Genomic DNA, 14836 nt, shown 5'->3' on the forward strand with positions numbered 1-14836 from the left:
ATTCTGATAGGGGTCTCTATCGAGAGAGGGAAGGGGGCAGGGAGAGAGGAATCATAGTTGGGGGAGCGGAAAGCACCAGAGATACATTCCCTATTGATCAATAAACCATTGGTTTGGAGTCAAGTTACCCTGCCTGGTGTGTCAGGGCTGGGTGTGTCTGTACCCAAGACAACCCTTGCCCCTGGCACTTCTTTACTGCCACCTGTCCACATCCCTCTCTTGGCACTCCACCTTCATCATTCCCAACCAACATCCTTGGCTCCTGCCAGACTTACAAACTCGCTCTCTGCTCCATGTTGACAAGTACTGTTATGTATATGTCTTGGAAACATACAGTACTGTGGAAAAAGTCTTCGGCACATATATCTAACCAGGGTGCCCAAGTCTTTTGCACAGTATCTTTAACTATGTTTAAAGACAGAGATAGAAAGGTCATCACGGCGCACAGAGCTGTGTTTACAATAATCTCCCACAGCACAGCTGGGTTGTGATGCCTCCTTCATCAGCTCGGCCTACTCGGGACAGCTTCGCTTTCTGCGCGGACCGGACGTGAGCCTCGTCGGCCCCCGTTGGCCGCGCCGCCGTGCGATCAGCGGCCCCCGGAGCGGAAGGAGGGAGGCTGTGGAGGGCGGGACGCCGAGCAGGGCAAGCCGGAGCGTCAGCCGCCGCCGCCGCTGGGCGAGGGTCGCGGGATGGCAGCGATTGTCAGAGAGACCCAGAGGTGGGGCGTTCGGCACCGTGGCAACGGCCCTGCTCTTTGCTCTTCTACCAAATAGCCGTGGTTTGCGTTGACACAGTCGGTCCTTAGCGGGCGAGCAGGGACGGGAATTGATGCTGGGCTGTTGAACCGTGTTGATGGGAGGAGTGATTTTTGATAGAAAGGCTATGGAGTTGAGAGGTCTGCCTGACGCTGAGGTTCCACTCGTTTGATTTAGCTTGCGGCAGGTAGGAAATGCTGAACTCAGAAGTGGACTAGTGGCAGGGCCTGAATTTGGATAGTTTGCTGTGTATTCTAGATTTTATTAGAGGGAATGTTGGTTCATAAAACGTTTGCTATTATATTTAAAGGTATCAGAGTGGTAGATGTGTGGAAGAGTTAAATTAAGTGTTAGGTGGCGTCAATTTAGATACTGAAGCTAACTCCTCGATTTGTGATTATCCAGCGCCCTCCCCAGCCCTAACTGAACCATTGACTTCCTGACCAACAGACTGATATCCGTAAAGATTGGCAACAATACCTTCTTCATGATTACCTTCAATAATGGTGCCCCCTGCAAGGCTGCATCCTCAACCCTTAACGCTTATACACTCTCAACTGTGTGGCCAAGCTCTGCTCTAACTCCACGTATAAGTCTGTCGCTGACAGTACTGTAGTGGGCTTGATCTCACATGACAAGACATACTACAGGAAGGTGATAGAGAATCTGGTGGCATGGTGCCAAGCCAACAGCCTTTCTCTCAATATCAGCTAAAGGAAGGAACTGTTGTTAGATTTCAGGAAGTGGACTGGAGTACACACCTCAGCATGTATAAATGCATCTGAGGTGGAGATGGTTGAGAGCTTCAAATTCCTATCGCCAACAATTTGTTCCAATGCAACCATGTGAACGCTATGTGCAATAAAGTGTACCAACTCCTCTACTCTCTCAGAAGGCTAATGAAATGTGGAATGTACATAATGATTTTTACCATTTTTTTAATTCATCTAGATGTATGCCAATCACAAACAAGAAAATTGACAGATGCTGGAAATCTATGCAACACACACACAAATTGCTGAAGGAACTCAGCAGGCCAGGCAGCATCTATGGGAAAGAGTACAGGACATTTCAGATTGAGACCTTTCATCAGGATTGGAAAAAAAGATGAGCAGTCAGAGTAAGAAATTGGGGGGAGGGGAGGACGAACCACAAGGTGAGAGGTGAAACTGGGGTGGGGGGTGGGGGGGTTGAAGTAAAGAACTGGAAAGTTGATTGGTGAAAGATATACAGGGCTGGAGAAGGGGGGAATCTGATAGGAGAGGACAGAAGGCCATGGAAGAAAGAAAAGGAGGAGGAGCTCCAGAGAGTGGTGATGGGCAGATAAGGAGATAAGGTAAGAAGGGAAAGAGGAATGGTGAAGGGGGGGCACCATACCAGAAGTTCGAGAAATCGATGTTCATGTCATCGGGATGGAGGCTATCCAGGCGATATATAAGATGTTGTTCCTCTAACCTGAGTGTGGCCTCATCGCGACGGGAGAGGAGGACGTGGACTGACATATGGGAATGGGAAGTGGAAATAAAATGGTTGGCCACTGGGAGATCCTGCTTTTTGTGGTGGATGGAACTTAGGTGCTCCTGATCTCAGGTCTCCTGATCTCAGGTCTCATCTTTTTTTCCAGTCCTGATGAAGGGTCTGGGCTGGAAATGTCGACTGTACTCTTTTCCACAGATGCTGCCTGGCCTGTTCAGTTCCTCCAGCATTTTGTGTGTGTTGCTATCTAGAAGTATCAAAGCTTGTTCTGTCCAAAGCTGCAATGCACCCCAGTCCATCATGCAAACCTCTCTGTCCGCCAGAGAAAGCAGGATCTCCCATGGCCACACATTTTAATTCCACATCCCATTCCCATTCTGACATGTCTGTCCACGGCCGCCTCTACTGTGGAGATGAAGCCACACTCAGGTTGGAGGAACAACACCTTATATTCCGTCTGGGTAGCCTCCAACCTGATGGCATGAACATCGACTTCTCTAACTTCCGCTAAGGCCCCACCTCCCCCTCGTACCCCATCTGTTACTCATTTTTATGCACACATTCTTTCTCTCACTCTCCTTTTTCTCCCTCTGTCCCTCTGAATATACCTCTTGCCCATCCTCTGGGTCACCCCCCCCCTTGTCTTTCTTCCCGGACCTCCTGTCCCATGATCCTCTCGTATCCCCTTTTGCCTATCACCTGTCCAGCTCTCGGCTCTATCCCTCCCCCTCCTGTCTTCTCCTATCATTTTGGATCTCCCCCTCCCCCTCCAACTTTCAAATCCCTTGCTCACTCTTCCTTCAGTTAGTCCTGACGAGGGGTCTCGGCCTGAAACGTCGACTGCACCTCTTCCTATAGATGCTATTTGGCCTGCTGCGTTCACCAGCAACTTTGATGTATGTTGCTTGAATTTCCAGCATCTGCAGAATTCCTGTTGTTCCCCTTTATCAACTTCGTCTACATTTCCTGCTGTCTCTGGAAAGGAACTAACATAATGAAGAATACATCACACCCAAGTCTTATTTCCTCTTTTGTCAGGCAGAAGATATGAAAGCTTGAGACCACCAAACTCAAGGACAGCTTCTTTCGCACTGTTACACTGTTTGAAAGGACCTCTTGTGCTAAAAATGAACTCTTGATCTCCCAGTGTGCCTTGTCATGGCCCTCGTACTTTATTTATCTACGTGCGCTGCACTTTCTCTGTAACTTGTGTTCTCTGTACTCTGCATTCTGTTTTCTTTCACCACTGCAATTTTACTATGTGCAGCACGATCTGTGTGGTTAGCATTCAAAAAAAAATTCTCGCTGTATCTTGGTAGAAGTGACAATAATAATAAACCAAACCAACAATAACCTGATCAGAACCATGTTAGGGAGATGAAAATGTCTGCAAAGAGTCTGCATGTAAAGGTGCTTACTGCCCATTACGCTACTGGCGTTAAGGGCAACAATGAAGGTCCTCAGTCTCTGGCAGTGTTCAGGGTTTCCTTCATTGTGTGAGTAGCTTCGTCTCGATTTTCATTACTGTCAGTCATGCAAGTCCCAGATGGAGACTCAGGAATACCGTTGCACACCGACGCAGAGGGATTCTTTTTGCTGTTTCTGTAACAATTTAGTTTTACGAGTCAGAGATGTTAGCCCTGAGCTGAGCCCCCGAACCTGGAGGACCAGTGGAGCAGTCTTAGTCTGGCCTCTACCCTTTGACCTATTTGGCATGGGTGACCCTACCAAAAGCCAAAGCATAAAGCCCTGACTCCAGCCGACATAGCTCTCCGGGTCATTGAGGCACGCAGGCCTCCAAACCCTACAAGATTGTGGTCTTCTTGGGGGTGTATATAAAGGTATAGCTGTAGAAAAGGAGGAAGTTGCTGGAAATATTGACTAGATTTGAACTGCTGATGGTAGTGCCAGGCAAGGGTCATTGCATTGAGCGAACTAGTGAAGGACAAAGTCTATAGGAAGATGGTTGGATGATATTCCTTTTGTGGATGTAAAGGAAATTGAGTGCTCTGGAGTTAGTGCATAGAAGTGTGCTTTTAAAGATGTGATCTTAATCGTGGATAGGCTTTTTCCATTGAGAGTGGTGGGAGGACATGAGTTGAGAGTTAAAGGGCAAAAGTTTAGGGGTAACATGAGGGGGAACTTCTTTACTCAGAGAGTGGTAGCTGTGTGGAACGAGCTTCCAGCAGAAGTGGTTGAGGCAGGTACGATGTTGTCATTTAAAGTTAAATTGGATAGCTATATGGACAGGAAAGGAATGGAGGGTTATGGGCTGAGTGCAGGTTGGTGGGATTAGGTGAGAGTAAGAGTTCAGCATGGACTAGAAGAGCCGAGGTGGCCTGTTTCCGTGCTGTAATTGTTATATGGTTATATGGTTTATATGGTTAATGGAATAGCAGAGCCTAATTCCTTATGTTCTTTATGACTGTGGAAGATGTGTCAATTTCGGACCATGAATAATGAGACTCTGAGTTGTTTTATGTGACTAATAGCAATGTGATGGGCTGAATGGCTCAATTCTGCTCCTGTGTCTTATAGTCTTAATTGTCAGGGAACAGGCGTGAGATGATGAGAGTTTGTAAGAATGTTGGTCACCGGTGTGTCTAAATGAAAATGGGTAAATAAATATCACAATGTAACTGATTATAATTCACCAAATTAAATTTAACAGGATAAAAAGATGTATTTTGTTCTGTGTTAGAAACAAATCTTGATAATTCTAATGTGGGAAATTATGGTATGCTGTCCAATTAATGAATCTCTAATCTTGCATATATTTAACCAAAAAATTCTAAATTCCGTCTCGTGAATTTGTAGTGGGATGTCACAAAGGCTTTTTCAGAATACATTTTTTAACATAAAGATCAAAAAACTCAAAACACATTTTTAATTAATGGGCCTCAAATTAGACTGAGTTTTCTTGGGGCTTGTGGTTTTAAAAGGATTATATTGGTTTATGTCTATATCATTGATTCCCAAAGTGGGCAATATCACTCCCCTGGGGGTGGCAAGAGTTTCTGAGGGATGATAAAGATAAAGGGAGTGGTGTGAGGGGTGTACCCTCAGTAGCAAGGGGCGGGGGGCAGTCAACTAATGGATTACAGGCTTAATTTAAAAAATGAATTACATATTATAAGCATTTGATCCACAGTGCTTCATAATTGATTACAATGATCATGTTATCACCTCATCTCTTGCTAACCCACCATTCTCTTAGACTTTGCTTGACTTGCGCTATAGTTGTTGAAAAGCAATGTGACACTTCTGTGTTTGGCATATCATTAGAAATCTGGACTGAAGAAGTCATGTTACTTCCAGTCCCGGCCTGCGCATTATTGTCGTTCACTACTGTGGAACAGTGTTAGCTAATACGATTCCCATACTCTAATCACACAGTGACACAATTCCTGTGAATTAGGGTTGCTGTTGAAAAGGGTAAAGTTCAGAATCTGCCCTTTTGAATGGTTTCAAATGCATTTCTCTAGCCAATGGCCCAACCGAGATATCACTACCCCACCTTATGTACCTTCAGGGAGAGAGTTAAGCTTTACCTGAGCAATGTTGATGTCATAGCTTTTCTCTTTATTGATTGTATCATGGGATTGGACTTAAAACAGTAGACGATTATCCATAGTTGTTAATCCATAAAGAAAATAGCAGAAGCAGACCAAATGAAGAAGAATTGTAAACAGTATTGTGTGGAGCATCTGAAATATGGATTTAGACCAGCGCCAAGCATCCAGCAGCAGCCAATGCTGTATGAAAAAGCTTTTTCAAATGAGCCAATGAAACTGTTCAGGCTCCTTGAACATTTGAAGAGAATGCACTCTGATAAAGCAAACAAGAACTTGGCTTATTTTCAGTAATTTTGTGAAAACTTTCAGAAATGGTAATCACTTTAAAACATGTTTGCCAGCACTTGACAACAAAATGGTGATTGTGTGCTTCATTGCTCATTGATAAATCTAGAAAGCCCCATACAATTGTAGAAGAGCTGATCTTGCCAGCAGTAAGAGAGGTTCTGAGTGTGGTCTCGTATAAGTCTCCAGCCAAATAATTGAAGCGATTCTGCTCAGCATCAACTCTGTTCAAAGATGAATAGATGAAATTTCTTAAGAATGTGGAAGACATTGTGCTTTGGACAGCAGAATTTGCTCTGCCTGACCAAGTTGAGTGAACTTTGCCAGGCAACAAATCCTTGCTTCTTGGTTATGTTCACATCATAAAAGAAGAAAACGTGGTTCAAGGGTTGTTTTTTGCAAAGGCAATAGAAATAGATATGAAAGGGGAGTCAATATTTCAGGTTGATGAGCGATCTTTCAAAAAGGAGGGCATTCCACTCAAAGTTCTTGCTTGTGCAACATATGGGGCACCATTAATGACAGGATACCCCTTGGGGTTTTTACTTTCTTAAACAAGCTGTACTTAGCATATTTACCATTTACTGTGTAATTCACAGACAACGTCTTGTCACAAAAAATCTAAGTGATCGACGGCACAAGTCATTAAATACCGAAATCACAGCGGTACATAAAATCAAGTCCCATGCACTTAATCTCAACTAATTTGTGTTGAGAATAATGAACAATTTGAAGACTTGCTGTTCCACACAGAAGTCAGATGGCTCTCGAAAGGAAACTGCCTGAGATGCTTTTATGCACTATTTGAAGACTCGAATGCTTCATTAAGTAATCAACTCAAGAATATTAGGCATCGCATTGCTTATTGTCAGAATTATTTGAGAAGTTTAACACTACCAATCTTCAATTACAAGGAAATGATGTGAATCTTATTAAGGTCAAATCAGTCATCTCTACATTTCTGTCCAAGTTAACCGTATTTAAGTGCAACATTGGCTGTTGCAACTTTTTTCCAATTTCCGAGACTCTGAGTTGGAAGAGAAAGACGGAATACCAGGTGATCTTCAAGTATACTGTGCACACCTGGATGAGCTGCATAAAGTCATGTCAGAGAGATTTCAGCATCTTCTCTAAATCCAAATTCCAGATCACTTGTCATGAGGAACTAACTTGAAGGATGTAGGAAGAACTGATTTCGCTACAAAATGACTTTGAGCTGAAGCTGAGTTTCAAAAATCATTTCAGGATATTTTGGTTGCAGGAAGAAATCTCTGAATGCTGTCCTGCATTGTGGAAAAAAGTCAAGATGTTCTTCATTGCCTTTTGAACATCATATTTAGTGGACTGTGGTTTCAGTACAGTCGCTCAACTTCTTTCAAAACAATGAAGCAGACTGCAAACTACTGAACATGGAATTGGAGACTCCTTCTGAGTGACATTCATCCTGATGTTGAGAAGCTGATATCATGATATCAAGCCCATCCATCTCACTGCAAGGTGAAAAAACAATGAAGTAGTGAATAATCAGACTATTTTATGATCTAAAATTGTTGATGAAAATCGTTTTTACTGTAATTAAATAAAGGACTAATTTTATTTGTAGCTTTAAATAGATTTTAAATTTTTTGCAATTACAGGTGATTCAGATTAATTCGGCCACATCAGGACAAATTTTGGCATAATTAAGTGGCTGTCCCAATTAGCCCAAGTTTCATGAAAATAGTTAAAAAAAAGTATTTAAAAAATTCAAACTAACGTTTAATTGAGTAACAAGCTACTGTATGTATTTATAAGGAATACAGAACTAATTAGAATACTACCAATCCTATTACAGTCCTACAAAACTATATTAGTTCCTAATAGTTATCAATGGAGCAATTATCTGGTGTATGCTGCCATGTATGGGGTATCCAGGGGGGAGTAGCACCTCTGGTGAAGGGCTTGTCATGTCCACCTTGGGACAACTCGCTCACCTTTGGTCCCCACTAGACACTCAACTCTCATCTGTGGCTCCAAGTGGCTGTTTGCATGTGACAACAGTCACATCTGGTACAGTGCTTTGATGGGAAGGCCAAACTAGGTGAGGGTAGCCAGTGGACCTTATACCCCTGTGAAATAGGGACATGTCTATCCAAGCATATGAAGTCAGCTCCAGTGAACCAGGTGGTTGAGATCAACAATGAGGTCCAATGGCCAAGAAGGTGGTGCTACAATGCTTCGTGGAGTGCGAAAGCATGATAAGGCACAGAAGACATAGTTATACACTGTAAGGAAGACCCCAGTTTGTGACATTATCTTGTACCACTGGTCCTGGACTTCCGAGATCGAGAGAGTGGAACTCTCCCAGTGCATTGGATTTTGCACTTTCCCATATAGGTTTCACTATCATCGTTAGTTACGATGGACAACCAACACTGTAAGTGAACAAAATTAATGCAAACCTAATGAATTGCCTTCTACAATGCTTGTGATGATCGCTTCCTCCAAATTTTCATTTTCATTGCAACATTCAAGACGATTGTCAATACCTTCAAATTTTTCATAGTTCCTATCTTGTTGAAATAGTGAAATTGTTTCATTTTCACTCCCAACCATTTCTGGCATCTCCAAACTTGAATGCTTGAAACTGCAGTGAGCAAAACAATTCTAAATTGCCTTACTGCTTATTTCTCACCAACTATCAGTAACAAAAATGTACTTTTTGAACACAAACACATGAAACCAATTAACCAGAATCCACAGTATTTGTCACTGCTTTGAACTTGCAGTTCCTATTTTCTTTCACTGTGCATCGTAAATCAAAATTCTTGATAGCTTTTAAGTAATGGCTGGAAAGGAAGAGGGGCCACTGAGAATATGGTCTGGGAGCCAAGGGGATACTAACTCAAGTAAGTTTGGAAACCACTGGTCTATTTCTAAAAAAGAATAATAACTTATATTTCATGACCCCCTCCATATCTCTTAGAATATAATAGATGCTTTATAGCCAATTTTTATTTGAATTTTATCTTTTGAAATTTATTCTATGTTATGTAGACAATTCAATAGTAGAAAATGAAGATAGGATGGTCCATTTGCAGCAAATAAATAAAGGAAAACCAGGGAGAATAGCTTGCATCTTGCCAATGCTTAAGAATTTTTGCAGCATTCCAAGCAGAAGGTTTTGATTTAATTGTCATGGTTTGTCAAAAAATGGAAAGCTTGTAATGTATCTATGGTAATGCAGAATTCCTTTTACATGGAACTAAAATTTGGTCCTCGATTTTGTATTCAAATTTACTGTATCAAATTTTAAAAACTGAAGTAAACTTCTCACCTGCCTTATTTTCTGTTTAACAGCATAAAGGAAGCTGTGGTGTTGATAAATGGACTTGATACTGGCAAATTTCCACGACTACTGTCTCGTATTCTTCAGAAGCTTCACTTGAAGGTATATAATGGAAGCCGCAGGAGTTATGTTTATCTTCTATATGGCAACAGGTTATTTACGTGAGTCATTAAGCTGTATTGCAGTCATGATATATAGAGTGTGATGGTTTGAGAAATATTGCAGCACCTTATGAATGGGTCACTGTTGTGTGTCGCCTGGTTAAATACAAATGTTCTATGTTAATTTTAAAACAATGTATGTTTTTAGTAACTGATTTTTCAGAACGGCATGCTGGCTCAGCTAGTAGGGCCATGACCTTGTGGTGTAAAGACTGGGGTTTAATATTGGCTTTGGGTTTTGTCTGAGTGTAGATGGACTTTCTTCTTGTGATTTTATTTTCCCTGTGGATTTTCGAGGACTGTTTGGGAGGGAAGCATTAAATTGATCTTGGGAGTGGGTTTAAGAGGTCAGTGCAACGTTGTGGGCCAAAGGGCCTGTACTGTGCTGTACTATTCTATGTTCTACTATGTAGACAGGTAGGTCCTTGGGTTAATTGGCCACTGTAAATTGTCCCTGATGTGTGGCTGAGTGGTGGAATCTGGGGAGAGTTGATGACAATACAGGGAGCATTTTTAAAAAAATGATTAATATAGAATTAGTATAAGTAGGTGGTTGATAGTCAATGTGGACCTCATTGGGCTGAACGGCCTGTTTCTGTGCAACAGTACTTTACTTTCTGATTATGATTGTGTATTTGGGACCAATTAATCCTTTATCGTCATTGCTAATGTGGATTCGCGGCTATAAAAAAATACAACTGCCACTCCTCCCACTGATAATGAATTTTAAAATCAATTGAAAGAAATTTGTACATACCAGCAAAAATGCAAACTGGTTTATGTATATTTATCTATAAGTAATGAGCTAATATAAACAACATGCTGGAAAGAAACTAGTTTTAATATTTCAGGCCAATGACCTTTCATCTGTACAAGAACACAAGTAGATGGGAGCAGGAATAAAATGTCTGGCTCCTCAGGCTTACCCTTCTTCTCATTTTCATTTTTAAAATCTTTATTATTTATTATTATTAAAGATCAACAAAGTCAATATGTGCAATGAAGAATTAAATTAGCAAATAACTGATTAACAAAGCCAAGCAAGATATCAATGATAATAAGAAAAAACAAAGTGTTAATTTTTTTGAAAGAAAAAAAGAAAGAAAATAAAGAACCCCTACTAACTAAGAGAAAAAAAACCCTACTAACTAAAAAAAACGAAAAAAAACCATTGGGAGCACAACCCCCGACCTATACGCCATACAAGCTTCCATAAAAGAAAGACATCACTCCACCAACTCAAATCCATTTAAACAAAAATGGGAAGGAAACCATATTAGTTAACTCAAATCAGATGATAGTAGCGGGCAAATGAACCCCGCCTTTTCTCAAAATCAAATCGAGGATCAAAAGTTCGACTTCTGATTTTCTCCAAACTGAGACATAGCATCACCTGAGAGACCCATTGTATCAAAGTAGGAGCAGAAGCATCTTTCCATTTCAACAAAATAGCCCTTCTGGCCAATAATGTAACAAATACAGTTACATGTTGGTCTGACAGAGAAATACCATGAATATATTGAGGGATTATACCAAACAAAACTGTCAATTTATTAGGTTGTAAATTGATTTTTAAAACTTTAGAAATTGTAGAGAAAATAGATTTCCAAAAATGTTTCAATACAGAACACAACCAAAACGTATGTGTCAATGTAGCTGTCTTGGTTTTACATCTATCACACTGACTATCAACATTAGGAAATATTTTAGACAGTCTCCTTTGTCAAATAGTAATGATGTACAATTTTAAATTGAATTAAAGAGTGACTGGCACAGATCAAAGAAGAGTTAACCAACTTCAAAATCCGCAACCAATCTGCTGTTATCAAGGTCATGTTAAGCTCTCTCTCCCAATCTTGCTTAATCTTAAGTGAAAGGTAATTGTGCTGTTGTAATAATAAGTTATAAATTTTTTCAATAAAACCTTTCGCTAAAGGGTTCAATTAAACTTTTAGTTTAATTTATCGAAATTATTTATTTAAACCTTCATTAAGTGATCCTACCTTCTTTGGAGGAATAAAGGAGTTTATTCCTTCATGGATCTGTTCCAAGATGGCCGATTGCTGTCTTTTGAGAAATTAGGAACAAAATACTCTCTCTCGTATTCACATTTCCTGCAATATCTTCAGGTCAGACACTGCTTACAAGAATATTTAAGTAATTTTCCATATATTCAGGATTCTGACCTGTTAGATATTATTTTAAAAATGAACCCTTCTTTTCAATATGATCATGGCTCTCCATTCTACGTGACATGGGCCATTCTATGTCAATTTCACACTTCCCTTAAGTCCCTGATGTTTCAAAAATATATCTACCTCTGCATTAAATACTTCTAATTTCTGCCCAACCCTCTGGATATAGAATTTCAGAGATTCACTACTCTGTGCAATAGGAAATTTCTATGCACACTGGTTTTAAATTACCTGTCCTTTATCTTGAAACTGTCCCTTATTTGAGATTCTCCCGTAAGTAAAAAAAAATCTGAAAATCTACCCTGTTTTGTCTCATTAATATTTTACCTGTCAATAATATCACCTCTCTTTCTGCTAAACTCCAAAGAATACAGACTCATCCTTTCTACGCCTCTTGACAAGATGATTTTCACATCCCAGTAATAAGCCAGGTGAATCTCCTTTGGTCTGCCTCCAGTAATGTTGTATTGGGAAAAAAAAACTACCTGATGTGACCTTGCTTGCATCCTCATTCCTCTCCTCATTAAAATCCACTTGCTAGGTTTTCCAGAATTGTAATATTATCGTTGTAACGTGCCCTTCCATCTGCTTTTGGGTTTAAATTAATCTTTAAAGTCTCATTTTGGTTTGGATAGGAAGGAATAATTTTTAAGGACAGCTTTGGAATGTTGACTGTCACTCATGAACTGTTTATCATTTATTGCTGTGTTAAAACCTTAAATTACCTGAACATTGTTCATTAAATCATCATGTCTATAGTACTAATACAGTGCTGTTTTTAGGACGAGCATTCATTTAATGAAGAAGAAAAGGAAAAGCTTCAAGCAGCACTTTGTCTGGAAAAGCAAGAGCTTCGCTTGGTGTTGGAAACTGTATCTTTTATCTTGGAACAGGTGAAATAAGGAGGATTTACCTTACGTGATATCTTGATCCAATCTAGTTATTATCATACTTTTTAAATGACTAAATAAAGCTGTCGCATTAAGCAATTTTCCCTTTTATAAGTCGAACACCACCTATAGCAAAACACAACACAACTTGGTTTTAAATTATTAGTTCCTCATCTTGTAACGACATCCCCTCATTTGAGACCTTAGTAAATGATTAGATAATTCTGATGGGTCAAAATTTAGAATGTGCTTTATTTTGTGGCCAAAGACAATCATTTTAGACAATAATCTAAAAAGAAGTTAGAAGATTGCTTCGTACCTGGTAATTAATGATTTCTTTATAATTGTAAAGAACCAGCAAATGTCTTCCAAGTGTTAGTGAACATAAAGTGACAGCAGATTAGTCTGTGGCAAGTGAAGTGTTGCAGGAGATAGAGATTTAGATTCTTTCAGTTGTTGCTAAGTTGCTGGGTTCTATGTCAGCAGGCCTGAGCTCAGTAAACCTGAGGCGAGGTTCACAATGGTGAGGAGAGTTTAATTTAATTGGGCAAAAGGAGAAGTACAAAGGTGAGACACTGTAGAGGAGAAAGAAGGCGCACGTAGATTTTGGAAGCAAATATTCATGGAACAGAATCAAACTCAGAACCCACAGTCACACCTCGGAAGTGTGGATAGCGTGTGCATACAAAAGTATGGAATGTGGAAAATGAAACTGGTTGTACTCGGGACATAAATTGTCAAATTTAATAATAAGGTAATTATTATTAGTATTCAGGATAGATAAGGAGGGAAAAATAGAAAATGGATTATGTTGATCAAAAATGTTGCCACCATACTGGAATGAAATGATGCACATGAAGATACGGCACAGAATCTGCATAGAATGGAGGAAAAATTGAGGAACAAATACTCAGCATTAAAGCCAAGTAAGTTGTGGGAAGGACATAAAGAAGCAAATTTGCAGGTACATTTCTGAAAGAACATGTGACTTTAGTCATTGTAGCATCGTCCGTTAGAAGCACAGAAAATTTATGATGCAGAGGCAGGCCATTTGACTCCTCGTATTTGTGCCAACTGGAAAAAGAGCTGCCTGGTTGAATCCCACCTACCAGCACTTGGAGGTAACTGCTCTGCAACCATACGTCCTGTAACACCCACAAAATGCTGGAGGAGCTCAGCAGATCAGCAGCATCTATGGAGAGGAATAAAGAGCCTACATTTCAAGCCAAGATTCTTCATCAAGACTAGAAGGGAAGGGGGAAGAAGCCATAATAAGAAGGTAGGGAGAGGGAAAGGAGTTCAAGCTGGAAAGTGATAGGTGAAGCCGGGTAAGGGGGATAATAGGTGGAAGGGGGAGCGAGGATGAAGTGAGAAACACAGAGTGATTGGTGGAGAAGGTAAAGGACTGAAAAAGAAGGTGGCATATATCCTAGTACTTTTTAATACAGTATGGCTCTCTACTGCTGTGTTGTCCAGGGAGTTATAGACTCTTCTTACTCTTCCCCACTCCAGCCCAACCCTATGGAGTAAACAGTGAGGAGGATAATAACAAATAGCAGATTGGTAATTAGTAAATTTGTTAAAAATATGTGAAATATATTTTGGTAGGAAGAATGAGAAGTCATGTAAACTAAATGACATTGTTGAAGAGGAAACAGGAACATAAGGTTTTGCAAGATGTTAAAAGCAAAGTTGATAAAAGTGAGTAAAAATGAGTATGAAATTTTATTTTTATAAATGGAATAATATATATAAGACCATTTGGTTCATCAAGTCTGTTCTGCCATTTCATCATGGCTGATCCAATTTTTCTCTCAGCCCCAATCTCCTGCCTTCACGTATCCTTTCATGCCCTAACCAATCAAGAATCTATCAACCCCTGCCTTAAATATCAGTATTATGATGATGATTATTATGATTATGAGGACACGCAGTCCCCTTTTATTGTCATTTAGTAATGCATGCATTAAGAAATGATAAAAATGTTTTTCCAGAATGGTATCACGAAAACATATGACAAACCGACTTAAAAACTAACAAAAACCACATAATCATAACATATAATTACAACAGTGCAAAGCAATACCATAATTTGATAAGAACAGACCATGGCACAGTAAATGTCTCAGAGTCTCTCAAAGTCCCATCATCTCACACAGACGGTAAAC

General features: G+C 40.1%; 1 protein-coding gene across 2 annotated transcripts in view; it reads left to right on the plus strand.

The window, feature by feature from the left end:
- The first annotated feature begins 555 nt into the window (after nt 1–555).
- The window catches only part of commd10 (COMM domain containing 10), an 82119-nt gene continuing 67838 nt past the window's right edge, over nt 556–14836 (plus strand). Inside the window, exons 1-3 of one of the 2 annotated variants that reach the window (XM_063068681.1) lie at nt 556–721; nt 9434–9524; nt 12561–12671. In XM_063068681.1, coding sequence (XP_062924751.1) covers nt 693–721; nt 9434–9524; nt 12561–12671 — 231 coding nt within the window. In that variant the 5' untranslated portion in view covers nt 556–692. The remainder of the gene's footprint in view (nt 722–9433; nt 9525–12560; nt 12672–14836) is intronic. The other variant, XM_063068682.1, reaches the window with a different exon arrangement.

The sequence above is a fragment of the Mobula hypostoma genome, chromosome 16 (genome assembly GCF_963921235.1).
Source record: "Mobula hypostoma chromosome 16, sMobHyp1.1, whole genome shotgun sequence".
Classification (NCBI taxonomy): Eukaryota; Metazoa; Chordata; class Chondrichthyes; order Myliobatiformes; family Myliobatidae; genus Mobula; species Mobula hypostoma.